A 21,316-nucleotide genomic window follows, 5' to 3' on the forward strand; every position below is an offset into this window, starting at 1 on the left:
TCGTGATGATGTTTATCACACGCTGTTGCCCAAATACGACAAAATGATTACTTTTTTAAATGAATACGTAGCAGTTGAATTTGTTTCATTGAGCTTTATTTCAGTTCATTTTCGGGCTGACAATTGTTCAGTAAATATGTAAGTGTCCATTACACTTAAATAAACCAGCAAATGTTCACATTGAATGAACTTTTTAGCAGTTATCCTGAAAAGGACATCTATTACTACTGAATATCAAAAAGAAATCTTATAATTTACAATGGATTGAGTAATAATTTGAGGTCTACTTCATAAAAGAGTATGTATGGTGAAGCAGGTTTTGAACCTTTTTAATTAGAGTATCCACCAACTTGTATCTTCCCACTTCATCACACTTCTTCAGGTCTGAAAATAATACTTGTGTTCATTGCCAGATTCTTACACACACTTTAATGTTATGTTACAAAGCTCATTGAGTTAAGAAAACATTCAATTACATATGCAATTGCATTGAGAAGGTTGACATATTTTATTAAAAGGAGATCTGTAGAAATACGATATTAAGTAAATAGTGTCTTTTCGTTGTGTCAGTAACATTAGAAATGTATCCGACTAAGCAGCCTGAATATTGACTTGAAAGAAGTTGCTCAAGAAGCAGGATTGACTGAAAATAATCCAGAAGGAGCAATTGGTTATTGGTCTTTGTTTTGCTTGTTTGTGTGTGTGTGTGTGTGTATTTCTGATTCATCTTTTTAGTGCATCTTTTATTGCCATGACTCTGCTGGGACACAAAAAAGCACAATGGCCCTTCAGAGCCGCCCGGCCTTTGGTGTCTGACTGGACATCTCTCCTTTGCGATTCCTCACTTTGTTGCCTCCGTCTGCTGTGTGACGTGAGACTGTGAGACGTATTCCCCTCCCTTTACATGATATTTTGTTGGAGATGAGAAGTTGTCTCTTTCTGAAATATTGGACATTGGGCAGCGAGGAGGCTCGTAGACAGAGCAAATAAGACAATTATATTTAATGTTCTCTCTTCTCCCTCTTTGTTGTTGTCACATTATCTAAGCTAAAGAGTGTGAATGTATTTGTGTCTATTTACTGAGGGGGTTGCTGTATGTGTGAGCACTCGGATAGTTATCACTTCTTTGTGTGACAGTACTTGCTATGTCCCTGTTGTTTATGGAAGCGGCATATTAAAATCTTTGACCTCTGTCCCGCTATCTGACGCAAAGAGGTGGCAACTTCCTTTGTTTTTATAAAGATCTTAAACGGAGGAAACTAATCTGATTGTCATGCCGGTTCAGTATTTTCATGACAACCTCTATATAGATGTGTCCTAACATTGGATCATTTTTACATCAATTACCTTTGACTTCTCCTCCTTTTGTTAAAACTCTTTAAAATTGTGGCGTTGCATCAGAAATGAACAATGCAGACTGATTTCCATTCAGAAGGGAAACTCTTTCACTCATCATTCAACGCACTTCTCTCTTGCTGCCCTCACTCCTTATTCAATTATTCCCCCTACACTCTGTTGCTCTTTTTTCCCCTCTATCCATTTGTCCAATGGCAAATGCCAAGGAGCTGCAGATCCATCACAGTGGCAGCCACTGTGCAGAAAATGAAGAGGAAACACAGTTGGTTCATTTTCAGGATGATTACTGAGGTTCACCTCCTGCACCTGTCCCGTATTTTGCTCTTTCTTAACCTTCCCGTGGTCACAACGCAGTAAAGTTTTGATATAAAGAAGAAGTTTTAGTTGTAGTCCCGTTAAACATGGCTATTTACCTTTTGGTAATAGAACACCCCTTAAGGCCCTAATCTTTTTTTTGGATTGCTGTGTTGTCCTCCAGGCATTGAGCTCACAGCTTTAACTGTGTAACCACGGGAGAAAACCAGTGACCACCTGTTAAAAAGCTTTGATGCAATTTCCCCGCTGTGGATTTCCCTTGAGCGTATTTTATTTACTATTTCATTCCTATGTCCTCTGTCTATCTCCTTCCAGAGGCAGTTCTCCCAGGCTGTTTTATGCCGCAGGAATGGTTACTATGACACTGCGAGGGTCTCCAGTCTGGCGCTGCCAATAGGAAAGAAGCCTTGACATCAGGTGGCCTGTGGCTATTTTGAACAGGAGCTGTATGTGAAGTGAAGCAAGCAGCTAAATTAGAGACACAACCCAGTGACAGGAGAATAAGGAGAGAGGGAAGGAAAGAGGACGTCAGAAAGAAAAGGTGGAGGAAATGTGCTTGGTGTCTCGTTCGGTCTATCAAAACTCTGCGCTCTGAAAGGGAGAGAAAGGGGGGCACTTTTATCAAAATACATCAAATATTGACCATTGTGTCCGTGCAAATGAAACCATCAAACCTTCTCTGCTCTCTTTTCCCCCTCTGGTATCGTGTGACGTGAATCAACTGGATGAGTGACTCACAGAAGAGCTTGACCACACACACACACACACACACACACACACACAGTATTCCCTCCCACTCTCTCGCTCAACATTTTGCTGCATCACCGACCTGTTTGTAGTGAGCCACCTGGTCTCAGGTTGTTCCAGACGTCATTTAGCCTTTTTTTTTGTGTTTTGTTTTCTTCCTCTTCAAATATTCCCGTGGGCTCCCCCTCGGGGGTTCGTTACCCTTCACTTAGCGAGTGCTCCGTGTTGGGATGCACTTGTATGATTTAGAGGATGACTCACAGCTGGTAAGTGGGGGGGGCGGCTGTTATTGTCCTCATTAGACGCTGCGTGCCGCTCGCCGGATTATACCTCCTACCTGAGTGGGATGCGGGCGCGCACCGTCACGAGCGTTCACGTGAAACAGGGAAGTAAGGATGGTTTGCGGCATGCCCGGGGACGCGAGGAGTAATTGGCCGTCGCCTTGGAAACGGGGAGGGTCCACATTTTGTGTCACTTTAGCTCCTCGGTGGCCGAGCTAGAATCAACATTTGTGTTTCGTTTTAAATAACTTCAATTGTCAACATATGAGGGAACGTATTCAGGATCTGGGTATATGTTTAGATCTTTAGATCCACTTGGTTTTTTCTCATAGGAATGCCGCCAAAGAGGAATATTAAGAATGTTTACCTTTCATTTCATCTGCGATCATTTGGGGTTTTTCATATTTTAAGGTTTTATTTAAGACAAAAAAGGGGTTTGAACATGTTTGTAATTATTTATATTCCAAACTTAGTCATCAAAAATGTAACTGATATCGAAACGAGAGATGTTATTTATTGTCACTGTTGTGTCTCACCGAGGACACTTGTGTGTCTGACTACAATCTTTCATCCTCATTTCATATGGTGTGTGTCATCCTGTGTGTTTTCTCACCTCTATTTTAAAAGCCCACACCTAGTGACTCACTTCTTCTGCCTGGCACATTCAGCTGTCCGCATTCTTGTCAGCGGCTCCCACAAAGCGCCAGGCAGCTTGTCAGCAGAAAAAAAAAAAAGTACAGCAAGAAGAGAATAAATGGGATTGTTATATAAGTTGAACACTGCAACACTCCAGAAATTCGGATCTCCTCCCTTCGGTTTGTATGTATTGTGGTATGAATGTCTGGATGAGGGTCAGCAGCGTGGAGTCAAGTTACCGTGCATGAGTGTTGGAAACCGCAGCCACTTCATGGGAAATTTATACCCCCCCCCCCTAATATCATGAACAGTCCTCAGGCTACTTTTATCCCTACTTCTGTCTCTCCCTACTTGACACACCCACACAACAAGTCGGCTTTACCTGTGCGAAAAAGGCTTCGCACCTCGGGCCTCACTGAAGCTGCAGTTGAAATGTCGGGCCCCCGTGCATCTGCTCCACCTCAAGTTACAGTCAGCTCTCATGCAATATGAAGGCGGAGGCCCCCTTCTTGTGTCTCTGTAGGTTTGGCAGTCTTGAAATTTTGACAATTAAATTGCAAAGGGCCTTAAGACGGGGAAAAGGAAGCCAGGAGAAGAATATAGGCCCCAAACATCATTAAGCTCGTCCCACAATCTCACACAGACTGCTTCTGCTTGTCTCTCTCGGGGGGATTGAATCGTGGACATCTTGTCCCTTTCCCCTCCTCACCTTTATTTAAACTCATTGTGTGTTTCAGGGCTCTGCAGACTCCTACACCAGCCGGCCATCGGACTCGGACGTGTCCCTGGAGGAGGACCCCGAGGCCCTGAGGAAAGAGGCCGACAGACAGGCCCTCGCCACGCTTGAGAAGGCAAAGGTCAGAGTTCAACTGCTACCCGTCTCCGCTATGTCATTCGTCCTGCACAGTGTTAGGAATCCATATTGCAGCATTTTCACATCCATATCATCAGTGCCGAGGGGGAGACTGTACTCAGAGTTGGGGGGGGTTGTTGTCTTTTTGACCCGCAATTCATCATTCAACGCCTGTCCACTGCTCCAGACAAAACCGGTGGCATTCGCTGTGCGGACAAATGTTGGCTACAACCCCGGTCCCAGTGATGAGGTTCCTGTGCAGGGCATGGCCATATCCTTCGAAGCCAAAGACTTCTTGCACATTAAAGAGGTATGAACATCCACAGGTGTTCTAATTGGTCACATGTACTTGTAATTGTAGAGGTTTTTATAACACGTTTTAAAATGGTGATCTGTGTGAGATTTCCTGTATCTCATTGGTTTCGGATGTCTGTCTGCGCGCAGAAATACAACAATGACTGGTGGATCGGACGCCTGGTGAAGGAGGGCTGTGAGGTCGGCTTCATCCCCAGTCCGGTCAAACTGGAGAACACCCGTCTGCTGCATGAGCAGAAGATGAGACAAAACCGGCTCAGCTCCAGGTAACCGCGAGAACCCCTCAGCAGCTTCAGCATCAGCACCACAAATTACAACCCGGCATCTACAAATGGCGGTTTGATAGAAGATCTGCAGTGCGAGCACTAATACTGCTTTTTATAAACCACATGAGTGCTATGTACCATATTGTCTTTCTTTCACCACACAATCAGTTTTTTCCAATTTCAGTAAATCTGGAGGAAGCTCCAGTTTGGACGTTGCCACGGGAACCCGCAGGCCCACCCCACCTGGCACAGGTGAGGTCAAGGGGGATCTCCCTATTAACTGGCAAAATGGTGACTCTCTCTGTGGGCGTCGGTGCGATCCTGACGGAGCGAGAAAGGGATTCGACCGGCGCCTGATATTTGGATGAATATTTTAATTGGGTAGTTAGTCAGGCATGATGATGAATCACACGGCGCCTCCGTGGGTTGCTGTGTGAAGTGAGAGGGGTCTTAGGTCTGTCATTTGCACACAGGACGGGACTGAAATAGAGCTGAGAATGGACCGCTCTCATTAAAATTGACAAGTGTGTCTGGCTTGTGTGTGTGTGTGTGTGTGTGTGTGTGTGTGTGTGTGTGTGTGTGTGTGTGTGTGTGTGTGTGTGTGTGTGTGTGTGTGTGTGTGTGTGTGTGTGTGTGTGTGTGTGTGTGTGCATCGCTCATTTGCCAAGACGTTACAGAGCTGCTTCTCGATATCCAGCGAAACAGCGGAAAAGATGGAAATGCAAACATGGGTGAAAATATTCTGATTCTGTTTCGTCAATTAAATACTCAACAATACACTTGTACAATAGACACCACGTCGGTCTAATACACCCAGTACCGCCACAACAGATACGATAAAATGAAGCTCAATGTCTCCAAATCATTGTCAATGGAGCAGCTCCAAACTTTGTACTCAGCTCATGAATGTGGATTGTGCTTCCCTAGGCCATGGAAAGAGAATGCTGTGATTCGTCATGTAGGTGGTGTTCCCCTCTAAAGCAACATTTTGACATATTGAGAAATACCCTAATTAGTCTCCCGGCCGCAGAGTTAGATGATCAATGATACTTCCATCAGCTGGTTTAATAGTTTAGCTCTGATCAAAGGGAATGAAATCCACCTGTCAACAACTCTGGTTTGGCAAAGCCCGGTTAGCTGTTTTAAAATGTGCCGTCTTCGTGCTAAGCTAAGACAACAAGCTCCTTTAAACCAAAACGTGCCGAACACACAGGCATCACCAGCAATTATCCCCACAAACACTTAATTCAAAACCCCGGCTTTCCTCTCAGCTCGATTCCTTCTTTTCTAACTCCTACTCCTTTTACACATCTACACATCAAATTTTGTTGCTTTCTCGTCTCACTATACCGGCTCTCTGTTCATGCTATTATACCCCGCATCTGTGCCGTCCTTCGTGGTAATCTGCTGTGTTCCTTTTTCTTTTTTTTAAACTCGTGTAAATGTTGTTTCCAGTTTAAATCTTACAATGCCACCTTTTTGATCTCAGTAAATGTCATCTTCTGCAATGTCCTCCATGCCTCTTTCTGGTTGCATCTTTTCATACTTCTATTTGCTCTTCCCCTTTTTGCTTTTGCCCTTCTATTATTTCCTCTTTGCCTTGTCCTTCTCTTCCTTCCTTCCTCTCTCTCTCTCCTCGTCTGTCTGACCTGTCTCTCTCCCCCCTCTCTCTGCACCACCCGCCCTCACCCCCTCATCAGCTCACTTGGACATGTCCACTGTGGCCTTTGACGTTGACCCGCTCGACCTGGAGGCCGAGGAGCCCCCTGAGTCCCAGGGTGACCCTCGCTCCACCAAGGGCATGTCAGGCAGCGTATCGTCCCCTCAGGCCAACGCCCACCGACTGCCTTTCTTTAAGAAGGTAACATTAGGGGCCACTAGGGGCCATTAGGGATAACGTGCCTACCTCGCCGGCCGCTCTACCGCATTTGTCCCTCCACCCGTCCGCGATGGGCTCCGGTCTAATCTCCCCCCCCCCCCTCTTGCCCTCTCACTAACTTCTCACAACTGTTCCTGCCGCTAATGCAGCTCCGGCCACGTTTGAGTGCTTCTGTGCTTGTCCAGCTGCGCCTTGGAACTAACTGAAACACTCTGAAATGGCGGCTGCGGGCGTATGCGTTTTTGATCTGCTTTTAGAGAGAAGGAGGTAGCAGTCCTCCTCTCCCCACTAACCTAACCTGTCAATAACCAAATGTGCTCTTGTGTTTTGTGCTTCTTCTGGCTTTTGTGTGGAATGGCGCCGTAGGTGGCCCGGCTAAACAGAAACAGAAGTCGGTGAGTGCGGTTTGTTCTCGACACTAACCCTCTAACGTTTCAACTTCTTCCTGCTCGTCTTCTGTTGTGTCACATGCTCCTCCCCGTGGCGGTAAGAAACCCGTCCAAGAGGATATTTTACCAGCACCCCATGATATTCAAGGGATCATTTCTAGAGCCCCGGGGGGGGGGGAAACCTTTGGCATTTCCCCCAGAGCTTCTATCACAGCCGTCAGAGCGCAGGTGCCGATGTGCCCGGACCCTGTGAGAGTGTAACAGTAACGCATCCTGACATCCTTTCATCAGACTGTCAGGAGCCAACATTCAGCGTTTATTTTGCGCTTTTCAGCACAATTGGAGTCACGCGTTGCAGGGTAAATGAAGAATGAGAATATCTCAACATCAGCATTTTGTAACAACATATTCCTTGAGTCAACAGCTTTTATGTTTACCCGACAGAATATCCTATAGTGTTGAACAAATACTATACTGGACGTTAGGAACTAAAATATAGTTTATTTTCTACATTGTAACTGCAGAATTTCATAAAACAGAAGGGGACAATAAACTGTAGGACTGAGCTATAATCCAGATCTTTATTATGCACACCATCCTGTTGCTGTTACTCACCACACTAAGTTGTGCACTATGCTCATGCTATTCAAAACCAATGAGCACTTTTATGTTGTGTTCGGTGCTCCAGCACAGTCCTTTTAGACACAAGAACCATTTGGAAACTTTAAAATGTATTATATTTAGCCTCTGTGAATACAAATGAGGGGAAACGAGCCTCCTCTGCTCTGCTTTATGTAACGTAATGGAGCGGGCCACTCAAGCACTATCCCCTGCTTGAAGAGCTGCACAGCACACATGGAGGTGGAGACGTGCTTGAAATACAGAACAAAACAAAAAATACATCCAATTTGAATGTTTACAAGGTATGTAGCACATGTGACTATTTCCCCCTCACACATGTCTAAAGAGCTTAAAGGCTTACGGATTCCTTATGGATGAATCATTCCTTTCCTGATTCATTGTGCAGAAATACGCCTTAAGTCCAGGAGCTGCAATATGGGTCGTGTTTGTGTGTGGGTGTTTTTTTTTTTTCCTCATGTAAATGTCTTTAAAAAGCCACTACTCTAGGAACAGTTTCTTTATATTTTGTAAGATTTCAGAAAATAGGACAGACGATATATAATTGGAACATGAAGACCACTTTGTGTCAATGGGTGAGTTATAGCTGGGACAGGGATGCAAAATCTTTTGTTATTGTAGATTTCTAACATAATCAGGACATATTGGAAAAATATGTCCCTAGACGTGGAGAGAGGGGTTTTGGGGGGTTGAGTAAATGTTGATTTTATGATTTCGCTCACCACAACGTTGGTGCCGTCTCTCCCCGGTGCAGATGGAGCACGTTCCGCCCTACGACGTGGTTCCCTCCATGAGACCCATCATCCTGGTCGGTCCGTCACTTAAAGGATATGAGGTGACCAGAAAAAACCCGCCACATCTACTCGTTTTAATACGTCCAACATCTTTGTCTTAACCCCCCCCCCCCCCCCCCCGGCGTTTCGTCTTCAGGTGACAGACATGATGCAGAAAGCACTCTTTGACTTTCTGAAACACAAGTTTGAGGGCAGGTAGGAATGAGATCCCCTGCTATTCCCAGCCAGTATGCACTGTAGGCTCTGCTGTAAGTGGTTTCTGTTTCCTGACCCTCTAACGACTGGTGCACCGGGTATCCCTTTCAGGATATCCATCACACGGGTGACAGCGGACATCTCCCTGGCCAAACGTTCAGTCCTCAACAACCCCAGCAAACACACCATCATTGAGCGCTCGAGTACCCGCTCCAGCCTGGGTAAGGTGACACAGGACCCGCTTCCGACCCGCACAAAAAAAAAGCCACAAACGAAGAAAACTGCCCTTTAGTCTTCAGCCAAGACAGTAAGGTCTCGGCTTTCGTCATTGGACAAAGTGGCGCATGAAAATGATTGAGGAGTAAACAGCATATTTTTTCATCACATCCATTGAAATCTGTTTCATTATCTGTATTTCATATCTTTGTTTTTTTGTTATGATGCTCGAGGTATTAAGACGATGAAGTAAATCATCAACAAAGTGTGTGGCTATTTTGTCGGTGGGACGTTCTCTCGCTGAGTGGATTAAATGTAACAAGGCCTGGAGGGAGTTTTCCTCAGATTTGACAAAAAGGTTCTACCAGGACTCCAGTATGAGTTGAAACACATTTTGGGCCATTGCTGATCAATTCTAATGCTGATTTGGATCATTTTATGTCCTGTGTATAACAGGACAGAATTATTAAGTAAACTGCAACAGGATTGTTTTGCAGAGGCACAGACATAACATGACATAGTCTTTATAGAACATGTAGGTAGGTCATGCAAAGACAGTCTGAATTCTGCCCATTTTGTAGTCTGATCCGGATCACTTCTTTTTCTTCATACTGTCTTTCCTGCCCTTCAACCACTCATCCTTCCTTCTCTCCCACTTGCTGTCTTCTTCTCCCACTCTCTGTCGATTCAGACGCGCTGGGTATGTATGAACAATGGAGCCTCTCTGCTTCTTCACCCTCCTCTTTTCTCCCCACAAAACTCATCATCTACTCATCCATCGTTTGTCTGCCCGTCTGCTTGTTTGTCAGTTTCTCCGTTCCTCACGTTTTCTGTGTGACGGCTCGTAGACTCTAATGGACATAAAGGGAGGAAAGAAAATTCAAAGCTCACAGAGACCTGTCGGACGTTTACTATGTGCAGGAATGGGCAGATATTTTTATTCATATATTCCCAAGGATAGCCGGTATAGCAGCTGGACTTCGCCTCATGCACTCGAGCTAGTTTCTCTCTGCAGTCCAATCCAAATTGGCTAAATGTCCAAGTCTGTGTTGAGTTTAATGGAAACCTTGCCAGGTGTTTTTTTATGAGCTAAAGTTCACGCGTCTTATCACTCTGCAGAGCACTCTCCCGATGTTGCCTCCGTGCTTTTAATCCTCAGCCCTCTGGAGGCTGCTGAAATGCGTGCAGGCCACTCCTTTGCAAAGATTGCTTTGCCCGCTTTATCTCTCTCTGCCGCTGGGTAGCCGGGCGCTCAGAGGCGCTGAGGTTTGCCCAGACAGCCGAGGAACAGTTTGGGTTTCTGGTTTTAATCTCTCTCCTTACACCTCAACAGGCCAATTTAAAAGAAAATAAAGGGGGGACACTTTGTTCAAAATGATAATTAGCAAGCTCTCATGGGCTGTAGTTGAGGAACAATGGAAACAAAACACTGTGGCAGTCCACTGATTTCAGTGGTTCACCTGATTGGATAATTACTGACCTGTTAGCGCTAACAACAACTAATGCTCCACTTAATTTGCTTCAAGAGGGTTTTTTTTTCCTGTTTTATTTACATGGTGAGAAATTGTGCTCTTTTTATTGGCGATTACGAGTGCAACAGGCATTTCATTCTTAAGTGCCTCCCTACTTTTAAAATAAAAGAAAAACGAAATAGGGACATTTTAAATGTTGGGAGGTGGCCACGGAATGAAGAGGCTCTATTGCTCCTTTTAGCTGTGAATTAATGGACAAATCAAACTGTAATCCCAATCTAATTCATGCGCTTTGAACAGCGGCGTGCATGTCTGACACGGCGTGCTGCATCTTCTTCAAAGAGAGACGTACTTTACGCTCCTTGTTTTGCTGCCTCGCTGTACTCATGTGTCTTATCTGTCCCGGGCCTTCAGCGGAGGTGCAGAGTGAGATAGAGCGCATCTTTGAGCTGGCACGCACCCTCCAGCTGGTTGCTCTGGATGCAGACACCATCAACCACCCTTCCCAGCTGGCCAAGACCTCCCTCGCTCCCATCATTGTCTATATCAAAATAGCCTCACCCAAGGTACGCCAACAGTTGAACTTTCTTTTTATCATTCTACTACTAATAGTCTGTGACGCGTTCCCTGGATGAAAACATCCTCCCTAACCCTCCACGTACTCCATTTCCGTTTCAACGGACAACTGCTTGTGGTTCCCCTGCAGGTCCTCCAGAGGCTCATCAAATCCAGGGGGAAGTCCCAGGCTAAACACTTAAATGTGCAGATGGTGGCTGCGGACAAGCTGGCCCAGTGCCCACCTGTGAGTTCTGCTTTTTGACTGAAATGAAAATACAGATTTTGGTTCCGTAAAGCAAACAAATAAAGTCGTTTTTTTTGTTATGTGCAGGAATTGTTCGACATCATCCTGGACGAGAACCAGTTGGAGGACGCCTGCGAACACCTGGCCGACTACCTGGAGGCGTACTGGAAGGCGACGCACCCCCCGAGCAGCAACCCCCCCAACCCTCTGCTCAACCGCACCATGGCAACAGCGGCCCTGGCCGCCTCCCCCGAGCCCGTCTCCAACCTGCAGGTACAGGTGCTCACCTCCCTGCGCCGAAATCTGGATATGTGGCCCGACATGGAAAGTGCCGTAGCCAAAGAGGGGAAAGAGGAAGAGCACGCTCTCTGAAGTCCTGGCAGAAAGGCCGGCCGGGACCCACCCTCAACGCGGCGAGCTGCTCTCTAAACACTGAAGGAAAAGTGCATTGAAACCCTGTCCGTGCTGTATATGGAAAAAACCTTCTCACAAACACGCCTGACACATCAATCGAGCCAAAATTGACACACGCGAACGGCTTGCTTTTAGAGCACCCACCAGATTGCGCATTTAGCTGTGGGAGCAGCTCCACTCAAACCACTCTGGGCTCCAGGGGTAACCCATGAGGCGCCTCTGCCGACGTGGGGCCCCCTTCCATTTCGCAGTAATCAAGAGTAAAATGATATCTGCTGCACACACCCCCCCCCCCACACACACACACACACACACTCTCACCCTGCCCTCTTTAGCTCTGTGGCCTCCTTTCTCCTGCACTTTTTCTTCTTCTTGGGAGGCTGAATCCAGTTTGCTGGCCTCCTCCGTGTTGCCATGGTACTGCCCCTGAAAACAGCAAGTCGTGTCCGCCTCTTCAAGTTTGATGGAGGCTGTTGCTAATGCTCTGTCTGCTTGGAAGTTTCTTTCACAATCCTTTTAACCACAAAGTACCGATCAGTTGTGCCTCTATTCATAAGTTACCAAGGGCTACACAACATTTATGATGAGTTGCACGCTGTCAAGGATATTTAGGTTACCAAGGCCACAATATTACCACACATGGCAAAAGAAATGTTTTATAGCTCTTTCTACCTTTGTTTTTATCAGTGTAAGTATAAGGCGGCGACACAACTCAAATAGCCTGAGAGCCGCTGTATTTAAAATCTGTTGGTATTTCTTAATTAACTTTCAGTATGATCCCCTGTGCTGCAGAGTTCAATTAATTACGTAGTCATATAATCCTCATATTGACATTTCTGCCTTTTCTGCCATGAGGTACATCTACCACAAGGTGGCGCTGTTGTAACGTTAGATTGAATCTGCTCGTTAAATAACTTATTTTTTGTGTTGGTGTTTGCTAGTAGTTATCATGATTTAAAAAATCGACCAGTTCGTAGAACTAATCTCTTTGACTAATTGAATTATAGCTGTGTCTGTTTTGTTTTGACTGTATGCGTACGTGTGTGTCTGTACGTGTATGTGTGTGTGAGAGTGTGTGTGTGTGTGTGTGTGTGTGTGTGTGTGTGTGTGTGTGTGCATCTTATAAATGGATTGTCAGTCACGCACACTAATGTTTTTGATAACCACACGCCATTCACCTGGAACATCTGTCTGATGTTGTGGTTCTGCGTTTTATCCCCCCCCCCCCCCCCCCCGCTGCTGACTAACCACTCACACTCACTGGTTTTGCTCTGCTGTTTGTGTCCCCCGCATGGTCGCCGTGTTGCATGGCCGTCCGTGGCTGGCTGGCTGCAGGGGCCGTACCTGGTGCACGGTGAGCAGAAGCTGGAAGGGACAGAGTGTGGCGGCAGCGGCGCCCTGCATGACTATCAGACAGACACGGGAGGAAAAGCTCAGCAGCAGCAGCAGCAGCCGCAGCAGCAGCAGCAGCAAGCGTACCTGCGCTCCTCCCGCGGCCAGCTGAGGGGAGGAAGCGGCCGCGGGCTGTCGAGGCAAGACACCTTTGACTCTGAGACCCAGGGCAGCCGGGACTCCGCGTACACCGAGGCCGGCGACTCCTGCATGGACATTGAGACCGACCCCTACGAGGAGCCCGAGCCGTACCGGGGTGGCGGGGGCAGCCGCCTCCACCTGGCGCAGCATCACGGCAGACAGGCCTCCTGGGAGGATGAGGGCGCCGAGCCGGACCAGGAGAACCTGAACCACCCTGCGGCGCCGAGCCAGACGCAGGGGCACGGACGCGCCAAGCTGAGGGAGCGCTACTGCCAGGACCCCGTGGACAGCGGGGCCAACATGAGCCGCAACAAGAACCAGGACGACTGGGGGAGGGACGTCTACATCCGCTGATCTCACCACTTAAGGGAGGAAGCTACCGACAGATAGATGAGGGGAGTAGGGGGGGGGGGGGTGCAACCTTAGGGTTCAGGGTCAGAAGGAACAGAAATGTGGGTTTGGGGCCACGCCAGTCCGGCTAACAAGTGAATCTGTTTACATCCCAGTACAATCTATAGAAAAAACATCGACTGCCAGATGCCATTCTCGTCAACTTCAAATTAGTTTAGTTATGTTTAGAAAAAATACTATTGGTCTGTTTTTGTTTTCCTTTACTAATACTGCATGAATATCATGGATTTCTATACTGACAGCACGAGGACAGTAATTGTTACGATTGTGAATCTCTGATTGTGATCCGTATGACTCGACCTTTCCTCCAGTTGTAGAGCGCGAAGGCCGGTAGAGCCGTAGTCCGTCCTGTCCGTCCTCTGCAGTCTTAAACAGGGTCTAATGTCACCGTCCCAGTGTACAGTGTCAGGGTTTCTCTTTACCTTAATCTCACTCCGTGCTCTTGGAAATCTCTCTTGTACTGAGATCCAGAAGTTCTGAGTCTCTCGCCTCCACATTCTAATCACCCAGACCTTAAAAAAAAAAAAAAAAAAAAAAAAAAAGCTAGTAGAGAAGCTGCCATATTTTAAACACAACAATTTATCGATGTTGCTACGTTATGTCGGCTTGATAACAACGAACAGTACACTCCAAAGACGTTTACTTCTTCCCTGACCCGGTTCAGCCACTGTACCCGACTCACACGTTTGACCCAGTCCTCCCGTTTCCGTTTGCCCCCCCCCTCCTCCCCCCGCGGTAACCATTCGTTGGGTTTCTTTTTGTCTCACGTCGGTGGCGACTCAAAGCAGCACCGCAGTCGCAGTCGCGTGAATGAAGCCTCCCGCCTTGGCCACTCGCAACGCGTTTTTATTTCCAGAAAACTCCAAATCACAAGTGCCGGGGAATGTCTCGCCAAGCCATGTCCACCACTGCCACGGTGGGATGTCTTAACCCGCATCGCGCTCGTCTCCACGCCACGCCCGTGTGTCTCTCTCTTATCTCCGTGTCGCTCATGGCTACCCTGCACCGTAGCCAATGCTGTCGCTCCAGCACGTAGCTCATGTTGTTTTTCTTTGCACCAGCTTTGTTGTCGGTTTTTCAGGGCTAATGGTTATAAAAAGTACTTGTGTGTGTGTGTGGGGGGTGTGTGTGTGTGTGTGTGTGTGTGCGTGTGGTTAATCACTCCAAACTTCCACCCCAAACAGCTCGCTTGTCTGATATTAAATACCACTCTCTTCTTACACTTGATTTCTGACTGAATTGGTGTTTTTTTCCTGTGTACATTTGCAACTTTTTTTTTTTTTTTTCTTTTAATTTTAAATCTTCAGTTCTTGTGAGGTAGTGAGAGGAGTATAAAGTGTGGGGGAGGGGGGTTTAGGATCAGCTGTGGTCATTACTCAGTTATCTATAATGGAGAATCCATGAATGTCTTCGGTGGGCTGCTTTTTCCCGCCTGTCTTCAGTTGAATAAATACATATTAAATAATGATCAGTAAATAATGTTATTGTTGCGTTATCGCAATTGTTAAAAATATGAAATAACATGTATCATTGGTGCCTGATTGTAGCTACGTTTTGCTTTTTCTGCCTTTCCTTTTTAATCTGTGGATAAATTCGTATTTTAATTAAAAATATAATCAAAAAATGCAGTTATGTCATTTAATTAATGCAATGAGATGGGAAAAGATGCTAAATCTGTTCATCTTTATATTTATTTGAGGTGTTTCCTTTTGTGTCTTGGCTGGATTTAAGTTCATTTAATTCACTTAATTCATTTAATTATGTTTTTCAAAAGATGTCACACAATTCCACGACACCACCAGTTTAGATGCTGTGATGTGACCTTAACAAATGCCGCATTGTTGCTTTTCATATATTATAAAATATGATGAATTGAAAATGTATATAATTCAGCTCAAATTCCTTTCCCGAATGACTCTCTGAAACATACATTTGGAACTCACATTTTTGTATTTTAAATGATAGAACAAATAATAATAACGAAATAGAAATATAAAATATCCCTATTATAGGTTGCGTTACTCAAATCAGTGGGCAAAGTGTGAAATAGAGCTGGAAATCCCGGGAGTTTTCTTCATAGCCGCTTTCGCTTTCTGTGTAGCTCATAATAAAGACGTGCGGTGCAAAGGAAGAACCGGAACACGATCGCGTTACCTCTTTTTTTCCCTACATGGAGCGGCCCGGCGCGTCACAAGCTGCGTCATCCGTCCGCTCCCGTCGTCCGCGTGACGGAAGGAACGCTGCTGCCTTCAAGTGCTCCTGAAAAAACTCCGACTTCTGAGCATAAACGGGAGCGGACTTCCAAATACAAAACAAATGTTAGGCCGCTTTAATTAAAAAAAAAATAAAAGAAACCAACAGGCAGAAAGTAAACTCACCCAAGCATTGTGTCCTGAATGTTCTATGCTACCTTGGTGGGAAGGAAAGTACTTACAATGATGATTTTTTTTTCCAGATATATTTTACAGGCAACATTGTTTGTCTGTTTTGAAGAAAAGGAGAACAATGGTTAGAATTATAGAATCTCAACACTATGTTTGATGCTTATTTTACTGGATCAGAATCAGAATACTTTATTGATCCCCCTGGGCCAATTCGTAGAATGATTTAAATATTAAATAGATTAGAAACAAAACATTTAAGAGTTAGTTTGCTTCTGAAAATTGGTCCTTGCCCTTGAGGAAGTTGATACCATTTGCAGGCAGTAATAGAGATGAACTGCTGCCTCGTGTGTTCTAGATCTAGAGAACATTATGATTGGGGCGTCCTGCCCTGCAGCTTCTGCCACACCTTATAATCCTTAGTGGAGAAATTGGAGATTCGGTAATGGTTTGGAACCTGTAAAAACTTTTGAAACTTTTTTACTAAACATTTACAGGCGCAATAAATACATTAAAAAGTGATGGTAGTCTTTATGTGAGCTTTCATTCCACTATGCGTACTGGGTTCAATTAAAATAATATGTAAGCTATCAGTTATACTAAGTAAGCCTCTGGGTCCTCATTTAATCCCATTATAAAATAGTATAGTATAATTTCTATTGCGTGGCTTTCGCTGTCCAATAACGTCGTGTTCAGATCCTCGCAGTGCATGTTCTGACATTTCCGCACGACACCTGAACGCACCGTCACTGTGCTCCTTGTACTTCTATTGAAAAAATACAAAAGGCGCCTCCCATCAACGCTATGCAGACGTAGACTGCGATACCAGAGGAAGGCATTGATCGAGAGTTTCAGTCAGCGCTTAACAGATCCTGAAGCGTGTCTCCTGGACTTTGACACACACACGCACACACACACACACACTTGTTGGACATGGGCTTTCTTCTGACCAAGATGATGGCGGTGTTCGGTGACACAGGTAAGATGAAGTTTCGTGTGTTGTTGATCAGATGTTCAGGCTCTGGTTCAGGTCCTCGTACGAAACCGAGTTCTGAGTGTGAACATCTGGCGGAAAAAAAAGGTGCCTTTCACCCTCTCGACTCCCTTGAGCAAGGCACCAGACCCTGAAACTGCTCTCTGTGGAGATCCCCACCGCGTCTGGTGTCAGGATGGGTTAAATACTACATTACATTAAATGACTCAGTTAAATGTCGTGAATAAAATTGAATATAAAGTGATATGTGTTGTGTAGCCTATCATAGATAGTGACAACGTGAAGACTCACTCCCTTATTCACTTTTGTTTTTTATTGTGACTGGCATGAAGTAAAACCAACACGCTTAGACACGTTATGAACAAGAGATGAGTCGGATGTAATGACCTCACGGTGTGTTATTCTGCTCCGTTTGACTCGGTGCTGCCTGTTTTCTATTCTGTGTGAAACTCTTGTCTTGTGGGGCCCTGGGACTAGTTATGCAATTCAAGACTTCAGTGGGTTCAGATGAGAATAACAACAAATCCAGGCTGCACGCTTCTAGCTAAATGATTTTTCCCTTTCCTCCAGAGCACAAAGTCATCATTGTGGGTTTGGACAACGCTGGAAAGACCACCATCCTCTATCAGTTGTAAGTGATTGGGCAAAAAACGTATAACTGAAGCACTTTGCTTCACATCTGTATTCACAATGTTCTTTCTGGTCCCTTCTCTCTCTCACACACACACACACACACACACACACAGTCTGACAAAGGAAGCCGTCCAAACATCGCCAACCATCGGCAGCAACGTGGAGGAGATCACTGTACGCAAAACCCACTTCTTGGTTTGGGACATCGGGGGACAGGAGACCCTGCGAGCCAGCTGGTACTCGTACTACTGCAACACCGAGGTACGGATCCCCTGTCTCCACCTCAACACGCTTTTCTTTGTTTATTTCATTAGTTAAAAATGAACTCAGAAGGAACCATTTGAAATGTATTAAAGAAACGTTGAAGCGGGAAGTCAGAAAGCGAAAGCGTTCCTTCATCTTCCGCGTGCTCGGCCAATGTCCATTAGCCCAAATTGGTTCCTTACAATTCAGCCTTATTTCCCTGTAATGACGAAGCTACCTTTCACCATGGATCATTGTTTATAGCATACATCTTCGCAGCAGATATTTTGGAGCTCCCTGCTGAAATTACAACCAATAACTTGACGAAATGAGCAAACCGTTGATTGTGTTGCTCCTTACTGATCCAGTTGTGTGCCTCTCTCAGATCGTCATCCTGGTTGTGGACAGCACCGACCGGGAACGTCTCACCGTCACCAAAGAGGAGCTCCACCGAATGCTGGCACACGAGGTACAAATCCTGCTGTGCTTATTCCAGAGTTATCATCCGGATTTTCGCCACGTTTTTAGCACAACTTGCTCTTTACACACTTTGCATCTTTGCAGCAAAGACCACGTCGTTCTCAGATCTTTTATTATGTAGCAGTGCAATGGTTTAGAAGATCATCTGTCGTGAGTTAAAGTAGTCTACTTAGAATTTAGAAGAAAAAAGCAAAGCAAAAGTAACTCAATCAAAACAGGAAGTCATTGTGCAGAATAGCAGAATAAAGTTACTGGATTATAATTATTGATGCGTTAATGTGTTCAGCACTTTAATGTTGTTGCTGATAAAGGTGGGGATCATTTTAATTACTGTTTTCACCGATTAAAAGATGTAAATGAAAAAGTTGAATCAAATCTTAACCGATAATCTTACATCATTATTTATTTGTTGATTACATTTTGTATTATTATTATTATTACTATAAATACCAAAAGTTACTTAAGTGGTTAAATAGAATGTAGTGTAATACCAAGTTCTATGTTTCCCTCTGAATTTGCGTAGCAATCGGTCAAAAGTTCACACATTCAAGTTAAGTACCTAAAGGTGATGTAATTCAGTACAGAACTTGTTGCAGCAGGATCAGCTTTCATGAATTTAAATAAAATCCTTTCGCTATTCACTGAATCTGCCCATGCATGTCATCAAATTAGTGTGACGTCTGAGATACACTCCTGCTATCAGAGTGACTCATCAATCCTTCTACGTAACGAACCCACGAAAAAAAACCAAGGCGGAAGTTGCGGGTCGGCCCGTGTGAGTCAGCGTGTTGACATGTGCCCAAATACCCCGCTGAGGCTGCTGCTCTCTCTTCTCCAAAGCTGAAGCGGAGTTTCCGCGCAACACTTCCGCTCTTTGACTATCAACAGTGGCGTAAAGCAACATCGGCGACGTGAAGTAACCCGTCCTCTCCCCGTTTCGAAAGGACCTGCAGAACGCAGCCGTTCTTGTTCTGGCCAACAAGCAGGACGTGAAGGGCTCCATGACGCCGACGGAGATCTCCCAGTGCCTCACGCTGGACTCCATCTCGTCGCACTCCTGGCACGTTCAAGCCTGCTGCGCCCTGACGGGGGAGGGGTGAGTCCTTATGCCCTGCCCGTCCTCTGTGTGTGTGTGTGAGACTTAACCCAAAGCCTATTGAACGACACAGACTCACGCCTCCAATTTGTCCCCCTCTCCCCCCACCCCAGTCTACCTGCCAGTCTGGACTGGATGAAGTCTCGGGTCGTCGCGAAGTAGAACGCGCTGGGACGCAGTGCTCCGAACTTCCTCCCTGCCGCCCGAGGCCACAGACTCAGTATTGTTTACAGTGTGATGAGGTAAAGTCCTGTGAGCGTGGCGCCGTGTGACGGATCCGGCCTCGCCGCACCTGTAGGTTGTCTCACCCGGCCCGTGCGAGGCCTCGGAGACACGGGGCTGAAACCCGCTCGGGTCGTATTTGAATCAGACTGGAGAGCTTCCTCCTCACTTTGTGGTTATGCTACATGGCCAATGGGCTCACTCTATGGGGTCCATGGCATCGTTTCTTTTCATTTGAGGATCATCCCAGCATCTCAAATTCACTGAACCGCAAAGTTGCACAAAAGTATTAATCATTAATTCAATGCGAAGAACCTGCATTGGATCATTGACAGCGCTTGAAGTGCAGTGTGTGTATGCTGCCGTGGTGACAATCATGATTTCATTTTGTCCTTCGATTGGTGATTCTTGGTACGAGTGATTCTCCTTCTTAATTTACCTAAACCATCTCTGCACAAACCAAACTGATAACCTTACTTTCCAGTGACAAACTGAGTTTAGATGCTTTACAAGCTTAAGCCTCTATTGTTGAAGACTGTTACGCAATAATTGAGATCTATGCAATGTTGAGCAACAAAACTGCACCTGTTATAAGTATATATGTTATGCACAATGTTTTTGTCAGACCTACATTGTTTAGTAATTTATTTTAAGAAAACAAAGCTCAAACAATTTACTGTATATTACAGAAATGTCCTGATTAGTGAAAGGAGCTAGCTGCTATGGACTGATTCATATTTTGAAAGTATGTATGTATTATGTAGTGTAATTTCATAACAAATAAAGTATTGTTCCAAATATGAAGTTGGTGTGTTGTCAATGGTGTAAATGTGTTGTTAACCTTTAGTACACACAGACTCAACAATGACAAAATAAATTAGTTTTGTACACATTAATTAACAGTGAATATGAAGTATATTGTAAAGTTTATGCTATTGCAAATTTATTTATCTGCCTGTCATAATGGATAAGACCTAAATATAGCTAAAAAGGTCATGTTATGGCAGGAATTGACCTCAATCCATGTCTCTAAAACGGTCTATTTCCGTCTCTGGCAGGTGGATTTCAATGAAACAGATAGAAAAAAAACAGGGGGCATCCGGATTTGAACCGGGGACCTCTTGATCTGCAGTCAAATGCTCTACCACTGAGCTATACCCCCACGCAGAAACCAGGCGGCATATAATTGATTAATTCTAAATAACGGGCTGTGGGATTAAAGGTCTTTTTTTTTTATTGCCACTACTACTACATTTTATCGAATATGGATTTTAATGTTGTTTTGTATTTTCAGAGGCACAACGTTTTTGTGTCCACTAGGTGGAGATAGAGGGGCGTACATCTGTTGTCCTACAGACCGAGCCGTTAAAAAAAGGAAAATGAGTCTTCTTTTATTTAACACAAAAATATTCAAAATACCAAGCCTTCACAAATCTATAGCAATCATTGGTAGGGTGTCGTCATTGGTTAATATTAACAGATTGTTGACAAGTGTACAATTCGTGTTATGACTTGAATTATCTTTGCTGTGGTTGAGGGTTTAGTAAACAAAATGTTGTAGAATAAACAAGGTTTAGTATTTATTTTTTCAGGGTTAAGAGAAAGCGAAATGTAACGGAGTAATATTAACTTTGGTTAGCCTATAACCAGACTTTCTCAGTAAAATGTTGATGTAGTGTGGAGTTATAGCTTGGCTCTAAACCAAGTAACGTCATACAAGTTTCCAATGCTAGTTACTCTACTGCCTCTTACAT

The 21,316-nt window shown here is 45.0% G+C and overlaps 2 protein-coding genes and 1 non-coding gene across 6 annotated transcripts in view; 2 read left to right on the forward strand and 1 right to left on the reverse strand.

The window, feature by feature from the left end:
* cacnb1 (calcium channel, voltage-dependent, beta 1 subunit) overlaps positions 1-15,364 on the forward strand; it is a 28,597-nt gene extending 13,233 nt beyond the window's left edge. Inside the window, exons 3-14 of one of the 4 annotated variants that reach the window (XM_037475578.2) lie at positions 4,073-4,192; positions 4,376-4,498; positions 4,633-4,769; positions 4,954-5,021; positions 6,470-6,630; positions 8,431-8,511; positions 8,607-8,665; positions 8,777-8,886; positions 10,768-10,919; positions 11,060-11,155; positions 11,243-11,428; positions 12,905-15,356. In XM_037475578.2, coding sequence (XP_037331475.2) covers positions 4,073-4,192; positions 4,376-4,498; positions 4,633-4,769; positions 4,954-5,021; positions 6,470-6,630; positions 8,431-8,511; positions 8,607-8,665; positions 8,777-8,886; positions 10,768-10,919; positions 11,060-11,155; positions 11,243-11,428; positions 12,905-13,456 — 1,845 coding nt within the window. In that variant the 3' untranslated portion in view covers positions 13,457-15,356. Of the gene's footprint in view, positions 1-4,072; positions 4,193-4,375; positions 4,499-4,632; positions 4,770-4,953; positions 5,022-6,469; positions 6,631-7,014; positions 7,044-8,430; positions 8,512-8,606; positions 8,666-8,776; positions 8,887-10,767; positions 10,920-11,059; positions 11,156-11,242 lie in introns of all 4 variants that reach the window. The other 3 variants (XM_037475580.2, XM_062566346.1, XM_037475581.2) reach the window with 3 other exon arrangements.
* A 1,283-nt stretch (positions 15,365-16,647) lies between these two features.
* arl5c (ADP-ribosylation factor-like 5C) lies at positions 16,648-20,354 on the forward strand. The gene is made up of 6 exons (XM_037475584.2): positions 16,648-16,873; positions 17,459-17,519; positions 17,635-17,782; positions 18,150-18,233; positions 19,189-19,340; positions 19,454-20,354. The coding sequence occupies exons 1-6, from the start codon at positions 16,828-16,830 to the stop codon at positions 19,500-19,502; spliced, it is 540 nt and encodes a 179-aa protein (XP_037331481.1). The 5' UTR covers positions 16,648-16,827; the 3' UTR covers positions 19,503-20,354.
* Positions 20,355-20,652: 298 nt separating this feature from the next.
* trnac-gca (transfer RNA cysteine (anticodon GCA)) lies at positions 20,653-20,724 on the reverse strand. The gene has a single exon. It is a non-coding gene; the product is annotated as a tRNA-Cys (tRNA).
* Between the last annotated feature and the right edge of the window lie 592 nt (positions 20,725-21,316).

The sequence above is a fragment of the Pungitius pungitius genome, chromosome 12 (assembly GCF_949316345.1).
Source record: "Pungitius pungitius chromosome 12, fPunPun2.1, whole genome shotgun sequence".
Lineage (NCBI taxonomy): Eukaryota > Metazoa > Chordata > Actinopteri > Perciformes > Gasterosteidae > Pungitius > Pungitius pungitius.